At 43.3% G+C, this 21,904-nt stretch overlaps 1 protein-coding gene across 2 annotated transcripts; it reads left to right on the top strand.

The window, feature by feature from the left end:
• Positions 1-1,925: 1,925 nt before the first annotated feature.
• Positions 1,926-20,346, top strand: dnmt1 (DNA (cytosine-5-)-methyltransferase 1). 2 transcript variants are annotated; one of them, XM_041242028.1, is made up of 35 exons: positions 1,926-2,193; positions 3,130-3,172; positions 3,895-4,002; positions 4,241-4,490; positions 4,813-4,885; positions 5,254-5,341; positions 5,623-5,663; positions 5,755-5,812; positions 5,956-6,039; positions 6,399-6,508; positions 6,595-6,713; positions 7,158-7,250; positions 7,366-7,517; positions 8,382-8,569; positions 8,731-8,745; positions 9,056-9,233; positions 9,405-9,502; positions 9,966-10,122; positions 11,829-11,944; positions 12,186-12,387; positions 12,637-12,770; positions 13,267-13,446; positions 13,763-13,987; positions 14,705-14,897; positions 15,159-15,249; positions 15,711-15,836; positions 16,214-16,496; positions 17,032-17,173; positions 17,388-17,554; positions 18,085-18,262; positions 18,546-18,741; positions 19,180-19,343; positions 19,516-19,632; positions 19,750-19,840; positions 19,983-20,346. In XM_041242028.1, exons 1-35 carry the CDS (start codon positions 2,147-2,149, stop codon positions 20,018-20,020), a joined length of 4,545 nt encoding a protein of 1,514 aa, XP_041097962.1. In that variant the 5' UTR covers positions 1,926-2,146; the 3' UTR covers positions 20,021-20,346. The 2 variants fall into 2 exon arrangements, with proteins under 2 accessions (XP_041097962.1, XP_041097963.1); XM_041242029.1 differs by lacking the exon at positions 8,731-8,745 and having other exon boundaries at positions 1,927-2,193.
• The last annotated feature ends 1,558 nt before the right edge of the window (positions 20,347-21,904 follow it).

The raw sequence follows: 21,904 nt of genomic DNA, 5'->3' as shown, positions 1-21,904 counted from the left end.
AGAGCGAACAGAAGCAATGCAATAAAAGCTAAAGGAAACGAGTCAGTGTGCTCCTGGACTGTACCGAAGCGTGCTTCTGTATTTACTCTCCTCAGGGTGCCTGTCCAGTCCTTGCACTGAACGCTGGCCTTCTGAGCTATTGCGCAGAACGTGGCACTTGTGCTCCGGACTGTCCACTCGATGCCACGCATTTAACTGCGTCCAAGTACACGTCCCTAGCAGATCGATACGAGGTTTCTGTGGACAACGGCAGACTTTGGTTGCCCACCCTGCAACCTGGGAATATGAATTAGAAACCGTTCATTAGCCACTGATTACTGTGACAAAGAACGCACTGTTTCTGTTGCGTGCAACAAAGACCATCAAGTTGTTTTTTAGAATCTATCTAGATAGATAGGATCTATTATATATAGATATATATATTATATAGATATATATATAATATATATATATATATATATATATAATATATATATATTATATATATATATTATATATAAATAGATATCTATCTATATATTATAGATATATCTATTAGATAGTAGATATATAGATATATATATTATATATATAAATATTATATATAGATATATATATATATATATATATTATATAATATAATATAGGTACGGGTCTAATATTTGCCCACTACAAAGGTATTGGTAACTTTGCATTAAAAGCCTTTAAAAATGAAACAGAACTAATTCAAAACTATATTCACTGATTGAAAAGTGAGTAAACTAAGTGGCGTTATATTAGAACCTGGCTTTTTGCACATTTCACATGCTTTGATCAGACCACAATGACAGCTGCATGCTTGTGAGTGTTGGGTGACCTGCTTCAGATCAAACTGACAGTGCACGACTAGGGAAGCAGGGAATTCGCATCTACACCCTCAACGCGATGCACCCAGGAGAGGCACCCAATGTGTGTGCTACTGTTACACAGTTACTTTAACCAGCTCAGAGCTGCTGCGGCGCCGGTGCATGGAAGAAGAAATTAAAAAAAAAACAAACAAACAAACAAACAAACAAACAAACAAAAAAAAACCTACCGGTGTTTCTCTGTTTAAATCTGGTACCCCGATATCAATGGGGGGGAGGGCTCGCTGGTTTACCTGGACACAGGTAAACCAACGAAAAAATTCACACCTATACCAGTGTCAACAATATTATTATTATTATTATTATTATTATTATTATTATTATTATTATTATTATTATTAATTTAGTGTCAGGGAGAGTACACTAGAACAAACTCATTCTCACATCAGAAGGGTAGCACTTAATACCAAACACATGTTATAATAATAAAACAGGCATGTCTTTCAACACTAATGTTTTAAATGTCTTGAAATCATTATTAAGACGCTAAACAATGTTTGGTTTAAATGCCTAACGCGATCAGCTCATTGTTTTTAACCAATGCAGGCAACAGAGTCCCCTAATGGTTAGCAGTTGGGTTCTCCCAAAATGTAGGACCGTTTTATTTATTCTTTTTTCAAGGGGCGTCCAAAAAATGTAAATTTAGGAATTTACAACGTAATTACCTGCTGTGTAAACATCGATGTATACTTTTATACTTTAAATAAATATTACCTGTTTCAAGTTATTTCTACAACTGTACGTATAGTTTAAAAAAAACTCTCCCCTCCCCCCTTTTCATTGCATGGTAAAACCCAGGGTAGGTTGTCAGATGTATCCACTTTAAGAGAAAGGGGAGAGCGAATACAATACACTTCGACCATTTTAATAATTTTACACATAATAGTTGAGGAAGGGAGCTGGTATCTTCTATCAGAATATCATCAACCTACTCCCGCTGTAATATTACAAATAAAGCAGTCTCGTTTGCGTTTTTTTTTTTTTTTTCTGACACAAGCCTCCCCTCCGCGTTTGATCTGTGGTAAAGTCCCGGGGTACCCCGATTTCCGCGGGAAAAGGCGGCCCGCGCGCCGCTGCGTATAGATTCTATAAGAAGCGTCTCGCGCTGAGCTGAGCGCGCGCCTGCGTTTTAAACACGTCTGTACGGTTTCGCTTTAATTAGTTTATTTTATTTTTTATTTTTAATATATATATATATATATATATATATATATATCACACGCGTTTGTGTTTTAGATTTATTTATTTATTCAGAGTTGGAAATGCCGGCCAAGACATCCTTCGCTATCCCAGAAGACGTCAGGATCAGGCACGTTTCGATCACGGGTTTTATTATTATTATTATTATTATTATTATTCTTATTATTATTATTATTATCGCTGTTTTTAAATGCTCCGCTTTCCCGTTGAATTGTCACCTGACGCCGATCGCTTACCGCGCCGCTGCTCGCTCGCTTGATTGCTTGTTTGTTTATTTATTTTGAGCGGGATCTGTTGTTATTGCAGATTTGGCGCCAATCCTGGCATGTTTTTTTTTTTTGGTGGGGGGGGTTGAAGATTATGACGTGCGGTGGCAGCGATGCCCAGACTGCCTTTAATTTGTAATCCAGCGTCGAGATAGCGTGTATATTAATGCCACAATGCATGCACGCACGCTATGGTTTAACACTGTAATGTATTTAAATATTGTCCAGTAATATAACCGGAGCGTTGCGTGATGCGCGGATTTGTTCATTAGGTGAAGTGCAATTAATTTTAAGCATCATCCTAGCGCCGGTGCTAGCTGTACTGCCCGAGTATGTCTGGAGTCGTCCTGTGAGTTATTAACGCGTAATCTGCACGCCGATAAGCATTCATCATACCGGGTAGCCAGATCGCAGTGTTTGGTGACGATGACAGATGCTGAGTCCGGGCTAAACCCGGATTTCGTTGGAAGTTTGTAATGTCATGTTCACCCTTTGCGTTTTGAGTCAGGGGTGGGGGGTTGCGAGCGTGGTTGTCTGGTGTGTGTTCATTGATTGCAATGGTAGCAAAATAACTACACACAAGCAGATCAACTACCTGACTCCTAAAACCCTCGCTATCTTGTGCCGTTACTGATATTTTTTTTCTTTTGTAGTCTTAAATGCAAAGACGTTTGATCCTAAGCTTGGCAGTGGGGAGGAAATTAAATTTCGAATTGCGCTGTTTGGCAGAAGTCTGTGACCCACTGAATATTCAAACCTTGCTTGGTGTTTCTTTACAGACTTCAGGCTTTGGATAAAGATCGCGATGGTCTAGCAGAAAAGGTAGGTTACATATACATACACAGTATATCAAATCTCAAGTGTATTTTACAGCATTTGCCTAACCAAAACTGCAGCCTGGTCCACAGGTCGTTTTCCATGGCTTTCCAGCATGCATAACTTTACACTAGACCTGTTTTGTCTCATTGATCAGAATTAGTTCTTGGTTTCCTTATCATGTTAAGACATCCAGCTCACAAACCTGCCAGCCTGCCTTCACCTGTAGATATGCATGCATGGAAGTCGGTTGCCTTGATTAGTCCTGCGTAATAAATCCTGTTTCAAGTTGCCTAACTTAACAGCGAGAGGAGATGGCTTCAGTATAGATGGGAGAATAACTTGATGTCCTTCTTGAATCTGCACAGCTCTGGCCAAACCGTTTTGATTCACCTAAAATTTTAGGATTGAGACATTTTAAAAATAAATGCATGAAAATAATTAGGGCTTTTAACATTATGTAATCAAAGATGCTGCAAAATATTGCAAATGTCTACAGGAAGCCATAATAGTGGTACAGTAGGTTTCCATGTTAGATTTTGAAATGTTGCATTTTTTTCAATTTGTCTCTTTCTATAGGAACAATGCGAAGCTGTATGTACTTTAAATATGTTGCTGTGGCATTATTCAGCTGGTTTGTTTAAACTGTGAAACAAGATTAGTTCATTCTATAGGGTGATGCTAAGCTTTTTTGGCCATAACTGTATATACTTCAATATTTCACCTAGGACTGTGTGAAAGAGAAGCTGGGTTTGGTGCATGGCTTTTTACAAGCAGATGCCCAGAATCAGCTCAGCGATCTGGAGACCAAGCTACAGAAGAAGGAGCTTTCAGAAGTAAGTATGTAAAAAATGAATTGTGAAGCTGCTTCAGTACAAAGACATCTATACTGCAACAGGGAAGATTGTCTCCTGCTTCATCAGTGGTGCAAGAGTCTGCATTCCTAACGGCAGGCACGTGACGCGCACTGTGCTCGACTGTCTTAAAGCCGTGTTGTGATGGTGTTGAAACACTATCTCTACAAGCTCCCTATGCGGTCAGTAAGCGTTCCTTTACACGTGTCCTGGCTTGCAGGAGGGGTATTTATCTCAAGTCAAGACGCTGCTCAGTGAGGAGCTGGCGTCCGAGAATGGAAGCGCGGTGCTCAACGGAAAGGCGAACGGCTGCTCCGAGAACGGGGCTGTCGCCAGCGACGAGGACTGCACCCCTGCGAACGGACAGGAGGATGAAGACGCGATGGACGCCCAGGAGGAGGGAGTCCAGTCTCCCAGCGCTGCTAAGCCTCGTGGGGGTAGGAGGAGCAGAACGGGAGTGGATGGGAAAAGTGAGTCCGAGTCTTGCTGCTCTGTGCGTCTGGACTTGCAAATGAGTGTGCTTTTATGTTTAGAGTTGGGGTCAGTTCCTGTTTAATCTGTTTCCAGTTACCATTCCCTTTTAATCAATTCCAGCAGTGTTGATCTTAATGAGCTTCTTGCAACAGTAGCAATGAATTACCTAAATTGAAATCCCTATTAGTCTCAGGTTGGCTTCGAACGAAGGCAGTTAAACGCAAGACTTGTTTAACTGTTCTTTTTGAAGGGAATTGATTTTAAAAGGAATTTGATTAAACCTGGTTGCCTCTGTCTTGCCGTTTTTGTTTCTTGCAGAGTCTCCAGCTAGCTCAAGGGTCACAAGAAATTCTGGCAAACAGCTGTCAATCTTGTCAATGTTTTCTAAAGTGTAAGTACACTGTGCGCTTCATTCTGCAACATGTGTGAATGCTACATTTATCTGTTACCTTTGTAGTGGAAAAATGTTGGATCAGCCAACTGCTAAAGCTTTTATGTAACGAGGAGATTTTACTTGGCTTAGTCACTTTATATAGATTGTTGGATATCTGTTTATTATAAAGTTACTGTTTCTTAAAACCTTAATCTTTAATCCGTGCCAACACATCATTGATCAGGGTGTCACTGCCGATCGTGACCGGGGTCCCACGTTTTGATTACTTTAAAGCCCCATTTTATCACCTGCTGGTAATGCATGTGTTATCTATGCAATAAAAACAATGCAGAACGATACCCAAGTTCTTCCTAACTTGTGTGCAGCTCACAGAAGCGCAAATCTGAAGAGGCGAATGGAGAAAGTGAACCAGCCAAGGAGGAGTGTGACGTCTCAGCAAACACTGAAGAAAAGGTACATCTGGATGTCCGTGGAAGTCGTACACTTACCATGCTGCTATTCATTTATTCTGTCAGGAAAGCTAGCTGATGCATGCAGTGGAATTATACACTTGTAGATTGCTGATGGGCCCAGTTTTGATATTGGCTGGAGATAAGATTGCGTTTCATCTCTGCTTTATGCGAACTTATCACATATTTATGCAAGGCTTCACGTTTCACGTAGTTTGCTTGGTAATCCATGGGCAGGGGTGATTTGCAGCAGCCTTTTTAGAGAACTGTTTGTTTTTCTTCAAGGCACAAGATGAAAAGAGGTTGAAAGTCGAACCTACCCAAAAGTGAGTGGAGTGTGTTTAACAAAGTTGATTCGCTCACTTTAAGTTCGCACATCATGAACGCAATGTGCTTTAACCATCTTCCTCCTTCCAGGTCAGACGCCGATGAGGCAGCCTCTACACAGACGCCAAAAGCCGAACTGCCAGCTAAGGTGAGCGTCCAGTACGAATTTATTCTGTAATTGTGCAACCTGAAATCTTGCTAGACTGTCCTAATAACTGACACCTGTGCAATGCTGATTTTCACTTCAGCACCCAGCTGTCTTAAACATTCTGACTTGTTTTGTTTTTGCAGACCCCGCCTCCAAAATGCCCAGACTGCCGGCAATACCTGGACGACACAGACCTCCGGTTTTTCCAGGGTGATCCGGATAATGCTGTACGTGTCGACCGCTCCTAGGCATCTCCTTGTATTCTAGAACTGCTTTTGGGGTTCCTGTTTTAAAAAATGAGGTCCCTTTTACACTTGTGCCCGTCGCACAGCGTATTATGTGGCTCATTTATTTTTTCCACCAAACTTCTGTCACTGCTAGCAAGATTGCTTGTCCACAATCCAGTCATGCTTTCAATTTTGCCTGCCTAACAGGTGCCAAGCAAAAGGTGTTGGCTTGGTATAGCGTTCGACCTACACTGTGCACAGTCTTTCACATACAACCCTTCCTAGGTTTCTGTATAGAGTTCAACTCTGTCTACATTCACGTGAAAACAGATTGACTGCTGGTTCTTTTTTTGCTACAGCTGGATGAGCCCGAGATGCTGACCAATGAGAGGCTGTCTCTCTTCGATGCCAACGAAGACGGGTTTGAGAGCTACGACGACCTGCCTCAACACAAAATCACAAACTTCAGGTGAGACCAGCCTGCTGAGCAACAGTGGTGGGCGGCTTTGCTCCCCACATTGCCCTGCGCTCACCTGAGTTTTCTGTGTCTTGCAGCATCTATGACAGGAAAGGCCACCTCTGCCCCTTTGACTCCGGGCTGATTGAGAAGAATGTGGAGCTGTACTTCAGTTGTGTCGTGAAACCAATCTATGATGACAACCCTTGTATGGACGGTGCGTTGGCTGTCTCTTTTTCAATTTGCTTGTACAGGGGTAACAATTAAACTTCTGTTAAAGACCCCATAATAAATATCCAGAGGGACCCTGTCACTTTGCACTGTTCTTATTTTTACTTTAGTTTCACGTGTACATGTTTTGTTCTGTACTCTATCAAACGCCAATAACAAATTCAACCAGCTGCTATTTCTGTGGCTGAAATGCAGCCACGCCTAATCAAAGTGGAAATCCAATCTATCGATATGGCACATGGCTGATCATTTTGAAATTAATCGGACCTTTGGAGCTGCAAAACAATTTATGCACAGTGGTTTAGAGAATATATAACACTGTCAGTCAATTCAGCGGTTTAACTAATCATTTCAACTAGTCTGCAAAGTGTTGACTTCTTGACTAGTTCATTACTGCCTTAGTTTCTATGAAGTTGCCCTCTTTCCTCAGGTGGCGTTCCTGCTAAGAAGCTTGGGCCCATCAATGCCTGGTGGATAACTGGGTTTGACGGTGGAGAAAAGGCTTTGATTGGCTTCACTACAGGTATGGAGGCTTGTTGGTGGGTTTTTTCTTTTTCTTTTAAGGGTGATGTCGTTTCCTGGGCACAGCTGCCCATGCGTGTGCAGGAGTTGCTAATTCTTTTGGGGTCCCTCCTTAGCTTTCGCTGACTACATCTTGATGGACCCCAGCGAGGAGTATGCGCCCATCTTTGCTCTGATGCAGGAGAAGATCTACATGAGTAAGATTGTCGTGCAGTTCCTGCAGAAGAACCCAGAGGTCACCTATGAGGACCTGCTCAACAAAATTGAGGTGATTAACCATCTCCAGAGAATGGGGGTGCTGCCATTGCAAAGCAGTGTGTGCATGTGGATCTGTGCATCACCTAGAGTTTAAACTATGAACATGACTAGGATCTTATTTAACATGTAATCAGCTACAAAGTTATATTACAAAGTATTATAGCTTCCACTAGACTATATTTGTTGTTAAATTTCAGAATTCACACACTTAAACTGAAAATGTGACAACTACAAAGCGCTATAATTCATAATGGTTAAAGTATTATGGATTTTCTTGTTGGCTTGTCTTGTAAAGCGTTTGATGGTGGTCCACTATGAAAGGCACTATATAAAATACATTGATTTGAATGGTAACCTAGTTCGGCAGGTTTCACTTGGCATTGAAGCAAAGTTAGTTCATTCTATAGAGGTGCTGCAAAACTTTGCCAGAGCTATAGGCTTCGCTCTGAGCTTGTACAAACAGTTTAAGCTATTGGAGCCCTGCTATTTGTTGCAACCATGTTCCTTAATTTCTGAACTGGTTACACCAGCACTGGGAGTAACCTCTTCAATAAATCAAACTCCTAATATGAAATGTGCCCTCAAGCACTTGACCCTTTCAGTCCCGAATTGTCACGCTGAAGAATACTCATTGATATACTGGAAAGGGACGTTTGTTTTAAACAATTTGTATGTTGCGCACATTTGTTCACTACCCCAGCAGAACCTAGGAGTCGCAACGCGATTTCCAACGGCATGTGTTCATACAGAAGTAGAATGAAAGGATTAAACTCGCTGTGATCAGTGTTGTGGTCCTGACACTTACAGTGAACTGCAGCGTTTGCATGCTTAACCTGGTTTTGGCTTTTTTTTTTTTTTTTTTTTTTGGTGTTAGACCACAGTGCCCCCTGCTGGCTTGAACTTCAACAAGTTCACAGAGGACACCCTGCTGCGCCACGCCCAGTTCGTGGTGGAGCAGGTGGAGAGCTACGACGAGGCCGGCGACTCTGATGAGCAGCCCATCATTGTGACTCCCTGCATGAGGGACCTGATCAAACTGGCTGGGGTGACCCTGGGGAAGAGGTAAAACCAGTTGGGAGGATCTTGAGTTGCAAAGGGGTACTTTAGTCGTTGGCTATTGTCTTGCTGTCGACCCACATGAATTGACCCCTGCTCTGAAACTTAACGTGTAATCTGTGCTTCAACCAGTAGTGTTAACATTTCTTTGGCTTCCTTTTATGCAGCATGTTACTGTACTGGTAGGTGTAACTGACATATCTACCTGTTTTGTGAAACTGCTTTATCAAGCGAAATGAAATCAAGCGAAGGGCCATGCTGATGCCTGCAGTTTCAAGTAAAGCACTGCTTGTGCGGGTGTTTTATTTATAGATAGATCCTGCAATTCCTGTGGCTTCAGAAACAGTTTTGCAATGAGCTCCAGTAACATGTTTCACTAGCGTAGGGAAACATTAAACTCATTCTGTGCATGGACCCCCCGCTATCCCATTCACCAAGGTGCACCCTGAACTTCTGAATGCTTTGTAATGGTGTCCCGTCTCTTTCCCACAGGCGGGCAGCTCGGAGACAAGCCATCCGGCACCCGACCAAAATCGATAAGGACAAGGGACCCACCAAAGCCACCACCACCAAGCTGGTGTCCCAGATCTTCGATGCCTTCTTCTCCGACCAAATCGATCAGGAAGACAAGGAGAACGCGGTGAAGCGGAGACGCTGTGGCGTGTGCGAGGTAAGGGCAGGCCTGGGTGTGAAGGAGAGTTTGCAGTACAGCAACGGGGGGGGAAATACTTGATTTGGTTGTAATTTTTCCCAAACTCGGGACCAGCTCCCATGTACATCGCAGCTCTTTTCAATGCAAGCTTTTGTATTCTCCAATGCGGTGGTCTTGTTTTCCTTGCAGGTGTGCCAGACCCCCGACTGCGGGAAATGCAATGCCTGCAAGGATATGATCAAATTCGGAGGGAGTGGACGCCTCAAACAGGCGTGCCAGAAGAGAAGGTAAACCTCCTCAATCTTTTTCAGTGTTTCGCGGGATGCAACTTGTAACGTACTGGCTTGCAATAAAGGTTTGTCTCCTTCAGGGTTGGGGTCAATTCCTGTTGAATTCCTTTTTTAATACATTAACGCATCACTGATCAAAATTGCAGTTGGCAGTATTCTGTTAAAATTAGCTTCTCGTGCTGATGCGTTACTGCAGTTGGTTTGAATGAATGCAGTCGAGCAATCGCTACAATTAAATCTCAAATACGAATTCCTTATTTTAGCGACCAATTGTGATTTTGTTCAACTGCTTTTCGTTCTGAAGCCAATCCAATTGACTAATAAACTGACTTAAACATTACTTTGTTGCCACTTAAGCTCGTTAACAGAATACATCTGATTGCAGTTTTGATCAGCGATGCGTTTGGATTGATTTTAAGAGAATTGGAATTGACCCCAGTCCTGGTCTCCTTGTGCTCAGGTGTCCGAACTTGGCCGTGAAGGAGGCAGAGGAGGATGAGACTGTAGAGGAAGAGGACCTGCTCCCTGTTAAGACCCCTCCAAAGAAGATGGTCCAAGTGAAGAAGAAGAAGAAACAGAGCAAGGGCAAGATGTCGTGGATGGGAGAGCCTGTCCAGGTACAAGTTGTGTTAGAGATCCCCTCCAAGTGCACCTGCAGCGCTCTGAGCTCGACTCCTGTCGCTGATCATCGCTCTGCAAGTTGCTAATTCTTTACTGCTGCGAGTCAGGAATGAATGACTGCTTGTCGCTCTGCTTGCATTTAGAAATGGTGTTAATTTGTCTTTATGAAAAATAGTACAGCAAAAATTTTGCATCGCCTAGCATTTTAGGATTGAGAAATATGATCATAATTTTTAGATCTTAACATGTAATCGGACTACAAAATGATCTACTAGAAGCTGTAATAGTATTTCATGTTAGATTTTGTAATGTAAAATTTTCTGTTCAGTATAAAATTACAAAGCGGAATGTAATGTTAATGTAACATTCATAGTGTGGTGCGCTCTATTCTGAATTCTGCCGAAAAATTACGAGATTTAACTGGACATCCTTTTTTACTGACTTCTATTATTTTTGTCTTGCTCAGTATTTTTCCGGTACTATTTTGCAGGAAATACGCTATTTCGATTCTGACATGCTTATTACAGAGAATCAAATAACATTCAAACATGGTTCTATCGCTTCACAAACGCCTTATCACCTGACTTTTATTGGCAATTGTTGGGCGTAGTAATATTAGTGTGATCAAGAACTAAGTACTTGCACAAATACATAATATTTAGTGGATGAGGAATGGGAAGAACGCAGGTCAGTTCATGAATGTTAAAAAGAGAATGGTTTAAAGTATAGAAATAGCAGAAGTGGGTCAGGTGAGGCAGAGGATTTACAGTGTTGCAAATACTGCTGCATTGACGTACATGTTTGCAGTGACAAAACATACTGAAAATAAGCGACACATTAAACTAAAACAAAGTGAACGGAGAGACAAGCAATCCATTTATGCAGCTTTTACATGCGCTTCAATAAAGAAAGCGCAGAATGACTGTTAATGAGTTTGTCAGAGCTGTGCTTTGCTGGACAGCCACTGTTTATTGCAGAGAGGTATGCATTGGTAACTTCGGGCGATGGTGCTGTCTGTCCGTCGGCTAAAACACTGCCTAACGCCAACAATCTTAATCATAAATTTGACAGAAAATGGTGATGCTTTAGTTGGTAAACTTGTATGGAATACATTGATGGAAATGTCCAGTGTGATTCACGCGTCTCCCGATGGCTTGCACCACCCAGCTCTGTCAATGCAAACAAACCTGGCTTGTTTTGTGCTGATGTCATGTTCATACCTTCTGTAGATACTATTTCTGTCAGCTCAGCCATTGCCCAAACGTTCGCAAAGTACCAGCTAACTTGGGACAGTGTGGTTTCAGCTTGCGCAGATTCTACTTAATCGTACATGCCAAGGACATTATTAATCAGAAACTGGAACTGCTATGCATCATATTCCACATGTAAAGTGTATATACTGAGATTCCCCCCTTCCTTTTTACTATCCCTATTTTAATATCTAAAAAACTGAAAAATTCCCAGATTTATTTATTTTTAAATATAAAAACCCAAAACGTGGAACACTAATTTGAGCAGGCTTCATTAGCCTCTGAAGCAAACAGAGTTCATTCTATAAGGTGATTGCACGGCTATGGCCAAAAGTTTAGCAGTATAATTGCTAACCTTGAGTCACACGGCTTGGCAAACCGGGTTCCCTGTGGGATTTGCATCCTAACCACCTCTGCCAGTTAACGCTTGTGTGTGTTTTTCATGCTTTCAGACTGTAGGGAAGAAGGATTACTACATGCAGGTCCGTGTTGATGACGAGGTCTTGGAGGTCGGTGACTGCGTCTCGGTTGGATCTCACGACCCTTCAGAGCCCATCTTCCTGGCAAGGTTGGTATTTTATAGAAGGTGAATTCTGAGTTTTACCAACAATGCGAAATCTTGTAGCACCTTGACCAGAGCAGTGCATTGGATTAAACTGCATTGTGAAAGCTCAGGGTAACTGATTGACTGTGTAGTGCACTTGTACAGAGTTCTCTCCTGGCAGTTAGATTGTTGGAGCCGCAGTTTAGAGAAATATCCAGGAGGTTGGAAATCTATAATGCTGTAAAATGCAACTTTCTGCCTTCAGGATTACTTCCCTATGGGACGACGGCACGGAGAAGATGTTCCATGCTCACTGGTTCTGCCGAGGGACAGACACTGTCCTGGGGGAGTCCTCTGACCCTCTGGAGCTCTTCCTGGTGGACGAGTGCGAGGATATGCAGCTGGCCTACGTCCAGGGCAAAGTCAGCGTCTCGTACAAAGGGCCTTCGGAGAACTGGTTTATGGAGGTATTTAGAAACAGAGATCCGGTTTCCTTTCTAAAGTGTAATAGCCTCACCAGAGTTCTGGGTGCTGAAAAGCATTTCAAGTGATGTGGGGGTGTGTGTTGCTACAGTATTCCATTGTGTGAAGGAAATTCCAGTCAAGTGTTTTGATTTGCATGAGCAAGCATGCCGTTGCTTTTTTCTTTTTTTTAAATTGTCCAATATGGGGGAAGGAACTTGCCTCCTGAAGCGTTCCCTTTTAATCCCTGGCAGGGAGGCTTGATCGATGACACTAAAGTAGGCGAAGACGATGGGAAGAGCTACTTCTATCAGTTCTGGTATCAGCCTGACTACGCCCGGTTTGAGACTCCTCCAACAGTCACGCAGTCGGAGGACTGCAAGTTCACGTGAGTGACACGGGGACAGTGCTGTTTAAATGCATGTTATGGGCTGGATTCTTGCGGTTATGAAGCATCTCCAGGAAAGAAGTTCTCTATAGGCTGGAACTGTTTGGCATGCAGGTGTTAGATATTTAAATGCAATGAAGTTTACAGTAAGTGCAAAGTGTACTACTAAAGTGAGATGCAGCCAGTTAAGATTGCAACCAATTATATCTACGATGACATAGCAGTGCAAGGATAAAGCCTTGCATGAGGAGCCAGTAACGTGGTGCTTGGGTCAGACTACAGTACACAGGAGGGGCGGATCAAGAGATCTACAAGCGCAGTCTAAACAGGTGGGTCTGGAGGAGGAGGTGGAAGGCAGTGAGATAAAATTGGGGTAACATGGCAAGCCTTGTCCTAAAGCAGAACTCTACTGTTAAATGTGCTCTTTCCAAGGCTTTGTTTGCCCAAACTGAAATGACTCTCATTGTGCTGAAGAGCATCTTTTTTGTTTTTTTAGGTTTTGTGTCAGCTGCACTCGCCAAGCTGAGATCGAGGAGCGGGACACCCCCAGAGTCTTTGATCCCCTGGATGAAAACAGCTCCTCTAACAAAACCTTGTACGCACTGGCGTGCCTGAGCGGGGAGCAGTACAGAGTCGGGGACGGAGTCTATCTTCTGCCAGAAGCCTTTTCGTTCAGGTAGAGTGCGGAGAGAGAGGCCAGAAATGGGTGTAAAGCACGGGTTACTGGGGGTTTGATCAATCAGTGCTGGTTTTTAACCTGTCTGTCAGACAAATTTTGATGCACGTGTAATTTGCACAAACGGTGAGATGGTGAAAGACCATTGCACAGTAAAAATTGTGCTTGCATGGACTAACTGAATTCACAAAATATCAAGGCAGAACTAATGCTTTATTATAAAGCAAGTGTTTATATTCTAGGCATATATGCTGGTGTGATGGTTCTTTTTAAATGCCTAGCCACCAGCTGACCTGACTTTCCCTCCCTCCTGCAGTGTGAAGTCTGGCAGTCCAGTGAAGCGACCCCAGAGGAAGGAGGATGTGGATGAGGAGCTGTACCCAGAGTATTACAGGAAGTCTTCAGACTACATCAAGGGCAGCAACCTGGACGCCCCCGAGCCGTTCCGCGTGGGCCGCATCAAGGAGATCTTCTGCACCAAGCGCAGCAACGGCAAAGCCAACGAGACGGACATCAAACTGCGCATTTACAAGTACTACAGGTATGGCACGGGCTGAGGGGGGGGGGGGGGACCTGTGCACGGGGAAGGGCTGGAGTGCTAAAGGGATTCCCAACCCTGGGTCTACTTCAACACAACTGCATTTTTAAAAGCTGTTGTACAGCTTCTTTTTAATGGGGTTCTTTTTTGGGCAGACCTATGTTTTCATTTGAGTTCTATATTTTATATAGCGCCTTTCACTGTGGACCACCATCACAAAGCGCTTTACAAGATACGAGACAAGGGTGTTTGAACTGTGCATCAGCTGCAGAGTCACTTAAAACAATGTCTCTCCCCAAAGACGCAGCACAAGGAGGTTAAGTGACTTGCTCAGGGTCACACGCGGTGAATCGGTGGCTGAGCTGCGATTTTTGAACCGGGGACCTCCTGGTTACAAGCCTGTTTCTTTAACCACTACACCACACCGCCTCCTATAAATAAATTTCAAATTGCAAATTGAAATTAAAACTTGCTTGGAAAGTTGCCCTGCCATAACAAACAGATGTGCATTATAGAATGCACAAATAAGAAACTTCACACGGTACAGTTGTGCTCACAGTGACTGAAGAGGATCTTGAACTGTTAAATGTACTGTAGGTCTTGTCTAAAGCAGCCACAGCCTCCCGATTTTGCATTATAAAATAAATAGATATATAGAGGGATATAAAACTGCTAAATATATAGTGTTGTAAAGCAGTTTCTCCCTCTTCCCCTGTACAGGCCTGAGAACACTCACAAGGGAGCCAAGTCAAGCTACCACACTGACATCAACATGCTGTACTGGAGCGACGAGGAGGTCACTGTGGACTTCAAGGATGTTCAGGGCCGCTGCACTGTGGAGTACGCGGAGGATCTCGTAGAGCCGGTCCAGGAGTACTCCAACGGGGGACCGGACAGGTTTTACTTCCTTGAGGTAACTGCTATCCGAACTGCACTCGCGGTAAAGAGGCTTATTGGCATCTCTTCACGCACAAGGCTAGGCTTGTTTTGCATGCGGAGATTGGCAGACCCACACACTTAATCCAGAACTTGGCTTTCATTTGTTAATTGACTCTTCCCAGGTTCCCAGTAGATAGCATGTCGGTCACATTAACCCTGATCCTGCACTAGGATTTGAAACCCACGTGTACACAAAGTGGTGATTGTGTAACCACTAATGTTTTTGGATTTCCAGGCATACAATCCCAAGACTAAGAGCTTTGAAGATCCTCCCAACCATGCTCGCAGTGCTTTTAACAAAGGCAAGGGCAAAGGAAAAGGCAAGGGTAAGCAGACTGCTCAATCATGCACATGTTTATTCATTGCCCTGCTTAAAGGTGCTTCATTCCACCACATAATTACTGAAGACTTGACACCCAGATCAAGTTTGTGCACAGTAAAGGCCATTTGGTGGTTTTAGTTTGACTTGGTAATGCACAAGCCTGCTTTAACCAAAAACTTTGCATCGCCCTATAAAATGAACCACATAGTGTTATAGTCGAATGAAACCTGCTGAATCATACGTTAACATCTTGAATTACATACTGCTTTGTCGTTTTCCATATGCTTCATGAAAGACTGACACTTCTGAATCTAGCATGAAACACTGTGTTATGGCTTGTGGTAGACTCTTGCATTATTTTGTCGTTTTTGAATATACGTGATCTATATTTGTCAATCCTACAGTTGTAGGTGGTTATGTATTGGTCACAGCTGAACGATAAATATTTTGCTTTTCTTTCAACAGGAAAAGGTAAAGGGAAGTCCTCCGCTCCAATGGAGCAGGAGTGTCGGGAGCTGAACCCGCCCAAGCTGCGCACCCTGGACGTGTTCTCTGGCTGTGGGGGGCTGTCTGAGGGCTTTCATCAAGCGGGTACGTCAAAGAAAACCGAACCTACCAGCGCTACTGTCCAGGCCCTCGACATGGTCATCCGCAAGGATGCGCAACCAGCCAGCATGTGTGTTGCTTTTAACTGTTTACAAGAAAACAAAGCAGCTTGGAAAAAGTAACTTCACTTCAGTCCAACAAATACAGTGGTGTCGAATTAAAATGCATGTACTCCCAAGAGCTTGGTGCCAAGACTGTACAGATCCAAAGCAGGGGATCGAACTGGTTGTGTCAGCTATACCCACGAGCCAGCCTTACTTGACATACTTGGTCACTATATTAATGGTTTTTCATACACAGTTCTAAGATATAGACTCCTATTGTAAAGTCTGGTTGGTGACTTCGATTGGTTTGCCTTCCAGGTATTTCTGAGACTAACTGGGCGATCGAGATGTGGGAGCCCGCAGCCCAAGCATTCCGTCTCAACAACCCGGGCACCACGGTGTTCACGGAGGACTGCAACACCCTGCTGAAGCTGGTCATGTCTGGAGAGGAGACCAACTCGCTGGGGCAGAGGCTGCCTCAGAAGGGGGACGTGGAGATGCTGTGCGGGGGCCCTCCGTGCCAAGGCTTCAGCGGCATGAACCGATTCAACTCCCGAACCTATTCCAAGTTCAAGAACTCCCTGGTGGTGTCTTATCTTAGGTAGCCATCGTAACCTGACTCTTTCGCTGGGATCGAAGAGGCACTGCGTCTTTATAAAATGGCAATTTTAGGGTCCTGTTTTGTACTTTTCCCCCTTCAATTTCAAATATGTAGGAGGCTGTGTGGTGTAGTGGTTAAAGAAAAGGGCTTGTAACCAGGAGGGCCCGGGTTCAAATAGACACGTTGAGCAATTCATGTATCTCAATCACAACTGAGAAACATGTCCATAGTAAAACTGATGTAATTTTACAGGGTGGGGTGTTCGTTTTTTTTTTGTTTCAATTAATTGATTACACTCTGTGCCAAATCTCTTCTCGGGTGTCCAATTTGGTAATGACAATTAAATTCCTAATGCTGACTAAGATTTACATGTTTAACTCTAATGAAACGCAGGGTTCCACAATGTTGTAACCCCCACCTCCTGCCAGTTTAAAACAGTAATACAGGAATTAGTATTAAAGTTCAGGAGCAGGCAAACTGCTGAGTGATGTGGAAACTGTTCCAAACTTGCTTTCTGTTTACCTCCCCCCCCCAGTTACTGTGACTACTACAGGCCCAAATTCTTCCTGCTGGAAAACGTGAGGAACTTTGTCTCCTTCAAGCGCTCCATGGTGTTGAAGCTGACCCTGCGCTGTCTGGTGCAAATGGGCTACCAGTGTACCTTTGGGGTGCTGCAGGTGAGACCTTGATGTTGAGCCACTAATCCCATTCATGATCAACCCGGTGTGGTCGCTATTTTGTACATTATTTACTAATAAACTAATTAAAAAAAAAAAAAAAATATTTTGAGAAATCTTATTGTCCTGCAGCACCTGTAAGAAGTCACTTTGGATAAAGGTATCTGCCAGATAACTAACGTGTGTTTTTTTTTTTTTTTAAATGTGTTTTCAGGCTGGTCAGTACGGAGTCGCTCAGACCCGCAGGAGAGCGATCATCCTGGCTGCAGCCCCGGGAGAGACGCTGCCCCGGTACCCCGAGCCCCTGCATGTGTTTGCACCCCGCGCCTGCTCCCTCAGCGTGGTGGTGGGAGAGAAGAGATACGTCAGCAATGTCACCAGGTATCGCGCGCCACAGAGGGCTCCAACTGCTGTACAGCTGAGACCAAAAGATCCTATAGCATTCCCCTATAGAATAATTCAAAGTCGAATGAAACCTGCTGAATAATTTTACCTTGACATATTGAATTGCACACCGCTTTGTAGTTTTCCCCATAGACACCATTTTCAAAATTAATTTAACATACAATACTGTACTGCTAATATGGCTTCCAGTAGGTGCTTGCAATGTCATTTTGTAGTTTTTCAGATTTTTACATAAGATTTGTAGGTGATGCATAACTTGGCCACAGCTGTAAAGAAGCATGTGTGCTTCCCATTATCCTGTAGAGTTTGTACATGCATTACTTCTAAAGAAAACTAAACTCCTGCATAACCAGTGCTGTAATGTTTTGTAATCCCTGAAGACTGGCCTGGCATCTAAGACTATGGTGTGGGGTGTGCTTTTATTGTAACATAGTGGCTAGTGGTGAATGTATTGCTGTTTAGTGGACTTCTAGCATCACAGTGATGCGTAACTTCTGTTCTTCCAGGGTGAACTGCGGCCCGTACAGGACCATCACGGTGCGGGACACAATGTCGGACCTCCCTGAGATCCGGAACGGTGCCTCTGCGCTGGAGATCTCCTACAACGGAGAGCCTCAGTCCTGGTTCCAGAGGCAGATCCGCGGATCTCAGTACCAGCCCATCCTGCGGGAACACATCTGCAAGGTGGGGCTCTGTCTAGGAGAGGTGTTTTTAAAAGCAGGGTTCATCTGCAGCATGTTTGTAAATGTGAACAAGTATACATTGAACTCCTTTGAGGAGTTCTCTGTCCTTTTGAGATGTAAAACCTGAGGTCCTATTGTCTCTGGCTCTGCAGCTGATGCATAGTTCACCCCCTAGTGTCTAAATTTGCTTTGGATTAGATCTGCTACATACAGCTTTTACACTTCCTTCAAGTTGGCCTGCAGTATCCTGTTTAAATTGTTAAACGTTTCTCTACCTATTCCAGGACATGAGCGCGCTGGTAGCGGCGCGAATGAGACACATCCCCCTGGCTCCGGGTTCAGATTGGCGTGACCTGCCCAACATGGAGGTCCGCCTGTCTGACGGCACCATGACCAAGAAACTGCGCTACACCCATCCGGACAAAAAGAACGGCCGCAGCAGTACCGGAGCGCTCCGAGGGGTGTGCACCTGCGCAGGAGGCAAGACCAGAACCAAACCCTTCAATATACACCCACTGCTTAATCCAGTCCTAACTGCATTCAGTGCTTCTGCATGTTGGCTTCTGAATAGTCCCCTTACAACCACAGTATAATTGGCTATAATTATAGGTGTACAAGTGAATAACTACATTAAGGCTGGTTGGTTTTGTGGTTAGAATTTACCTGTTATGAACAATTCAGTACCATGCTTTAAATTTGTATTGTCTTAGCACTACATTTTGATTTTATTTTTTCACATGCATCAGCCCTATAAGATTGTCTCCTGTTCTGCTTTACCACGCTTTTTATAGTTATGGCTCCCATTTGCCCCATAATGCCAGTCCACAAACAAGCTCGTTTTTCTAAAAGACCAAACACAAGTCTAGATATGGCTAGCCATACAGTGCTCCTCCTCATACAGCTCTCTCCTGTGTTCAGGTAAGCCATGTGACCCAGCAGACCGGCAGTTTAACACCCTGATCCCCTGGTGCCTGCCCCACACTGGGAACAGACACAACCACTGGGCCGGCCTGTATGGAAGACTGGAGTGGGACGGGTTCTTCAGCACAACCGTGACTAACCCTGAGCCCATGGGCAAGCAGGTATGGACTTGGGACTTGAACTCCTGTAGGACAACCATTTGAAGGTTTTTAATACTTTCTGATCTGGATACAACTGTTAAAAGGAGTGAGGAGGTGTTGTGACCCCATGTGTTTTGAAAAATGTTCCATGTTATGTTTGCTGTATTTTTGATTTTGCTGTTTCTCCCTGCAGGGCCGTGTGCTTCACCCCGAGCAGCACAGAGTGGTCAGTGTGCGAGAGTGCTCTCGGTCCCAAGGATTCCCAGACACTTACAGGTTCTTTGGGAATGTCTTGGACAAGCACAGACAGGTAAGCCAGTCTGTGTAATGGACAACATTTGACATGCAAAGGACAATCGTTTTCGACCTGCTTGCGTTGGCTTTGCAGTCTTTTTGAATTTTTTCTTTTTTCTGTTCCTTGCTCTAGGTTGGCAATGCAGTACCGCCTCCTCTCTCAAAAGCCATTGGGTTGGAGATCAAAAAATGCATGATCAAGAAGATGAAAGAAAACTCTACAGGTAAGACGAGGCTCTTGGCTGCAGTGCACTGCTCTGTGGCTTTTCATATTGCTTCTTAAGGAATTAAACTTGTTTTTGAGTGGAGGTCTGCAAGACCAGAGTAACCGCACAAATTAGTCTAACTATTAATCTTTCCATGCAGAGACCGTGAAACAGGAGAAGGTGGAGACGACAGAATGATTTTTGGTGGCCTGTTTTCCCAAATGCTGCCTCCCTCCTCCGCGAGGGATTTCCAGCGTCAGCACTAAAAGCCTTGGATGTAGTGGAAATCTACTTCATTCCTCAGCGCAGTGTCTCATGCTGGCTGATATTGATGTGTGTGTAGTAAAGTGGTTGAGCCATTTTGTAATCTTTTTTTGTTCAAAACTGTGCAGTGCCATTGTAACTCCTTTTTAAAATGTTTTAATTGTGTTTTGGAAACCAATCCCGTTTTATGCAAGTGGAAACAACTGTATGTAGTTTTTTATATGTTGTAATATTTCAAATAAAGCTCTTATTAAATGGAACGTTTGCCTCCTGGTCTCTTTCTGTTTTTATATAATCCTTTTAATGCAGGCAACACTTACTGGACTCTTCACATGCGCAAGAATGTGTCTTCTTCCAGAAATAAAACATGTAATCAAATACAGATGAGAAATTTAGCGTTTGCTAGTTGTCTCAAAGAAAGTTACATTGTCTATAGGATTTATTTTGCAACGTTTTTGTATAATTACAACACAATGTAGTGATTCTGCAACAATACCATAGATTACATCTTTGTATATAACTATCAAATCAGATTTAAACTGCATACATGCATCTATTGATAATCTGCTCGCTATGCTTTAAAATCTACGCTTAAAAAGCCCAATTCAAAATGCCATACCGTCGGCAACAAAACGATTACCAAGTGACTCCGTACAGGAGATCGGATTCCCTAAACTAGCTTAAAACTCGGGGGGTCCCTAATTTTGCGTTTTTATTAAAGGATTAAACACATTTCTGATTAACATGCATCCGATAATTTACTTTTTGAAACTTGACCAGTGTGATTTTGTATTTGTACACTTGAACAGCGTCAGAGTTGCTACAGCTTCACTGAATTGAAGAGTAAGTCCCTAGTTTTCCACGCTGGGAACCGCATCTGTATGTTTTTTTTTTTTTACTGAGTAAATGTTTAATCCCAAATGTGATTTGTTGGCAAAGAGAGAGACCGTGTTTCAAAGGCGTGTCGTATGAAGACAGACTAAAATAATTGAATCTGTTCAGTCTTGAACAAAGAAGACCACGCAGCGATCTGATTTCAAGCATTCAAAATCCTAAAAGATATTCACAATGTTGACCCCCAAGGGACTTTTTTGACCTGAAAAAAAAGAAACCAGGGCCAGGGGTCACAAATGGAGAGTAGATAAAGGGGCATTCAGAACAGAAAATAGGAGGCACTTTTTTACACAGAGAATTGTGAGGGTCTGGAATCAACTCCCCAGTAATGTTGTTGAAGCTGACACCCTGGGATCCTTCAAGAAGCTGCTTGATGAGATTCTGGGATCAATAAGCTACTAACAACCAAATGAGCAAGATGGGCCGAATGGCCTCCTCTCGTTAGGAAACCTTCTTCTATTCCCGTTTCAATAACCCTGCAACAGCAAGACAACTACTGATTGCAACAAAGTCGCGTATAAAGCTACCAGTAACGAAACAAACCAATGTGGTGTTAGTTTCCCATAAAGCGGGTTTGTTTGTTGCTCTGTAGATAGACTCGAGTTGTTTCCGACTGATTTTCAAACAGATTAGTTGACTCGTCGTGCAAATAAACTGTCTGTCGGCAGTGTTTTTTTCCAGTCTTTTGCAAATTAATTTTTTCCCTACGTCCCATCGTTCAGATTGTTTCAACATAAACACATATCAGGAGGGAGGAGAGGTTTGTTCCCTTCACAGAAATGCCAGTGTCCTAAACAAACTGTTTGTCCCGGATTGCTTTGCTCGGGTGAATTCCAAGCTATTTAAGGGTACTTTTAAAACCAATCTGTTAACTAACCCGTGTTTATTAATTGCACTTCGCAAGGAAGCAAAACTAAATATCTA

This window comes from Polyodon spathula, unplaced genomic scaffold (genome assembly GCF_017654505.1).
Source record: "Polyodon spathula isolate WHYD16114869_AA unplaced genomic scaffold, ASM1765450v1 scaffolds_892, whole genome shotgun sequence".
NCBI classification, from domain to species: domain Eukaryota; kingdom Metazoa; phylum Chordata; class Actinopteri; order Acipenseriformes; family Polyodontidae; genus Polyodon; species Polyodon spathula.
This window is presented reverse-complemented; position numbering and strand designations above follow the sequence as displayed.

Excerpts from the sequence above, each read along its gene's own strand:
- dnmt1 (XM_041242028.1), top strand. The coding sequence starts at position 2,147 with ATGCCGGCCAAGACATCCTTCGCTATCCCAGAAGACGTCAGGATCAG. Across the intron at positions 10,123-11,828 it reads GGATGGGAGAGCCTGTCCAG|ACTGTAGGGAAGAAGGATTA; the intron begins GTACAAGTTGTG and ends TCATGCTTTCAG. Across the intron at positions 18,263-18,545 it reads TGCGGGAACACATCTGCAAG|GACATGAGCGCGCTGGTAGC; the intron begins GTGGGGCTCTGT and ends TACCTATTCCAG.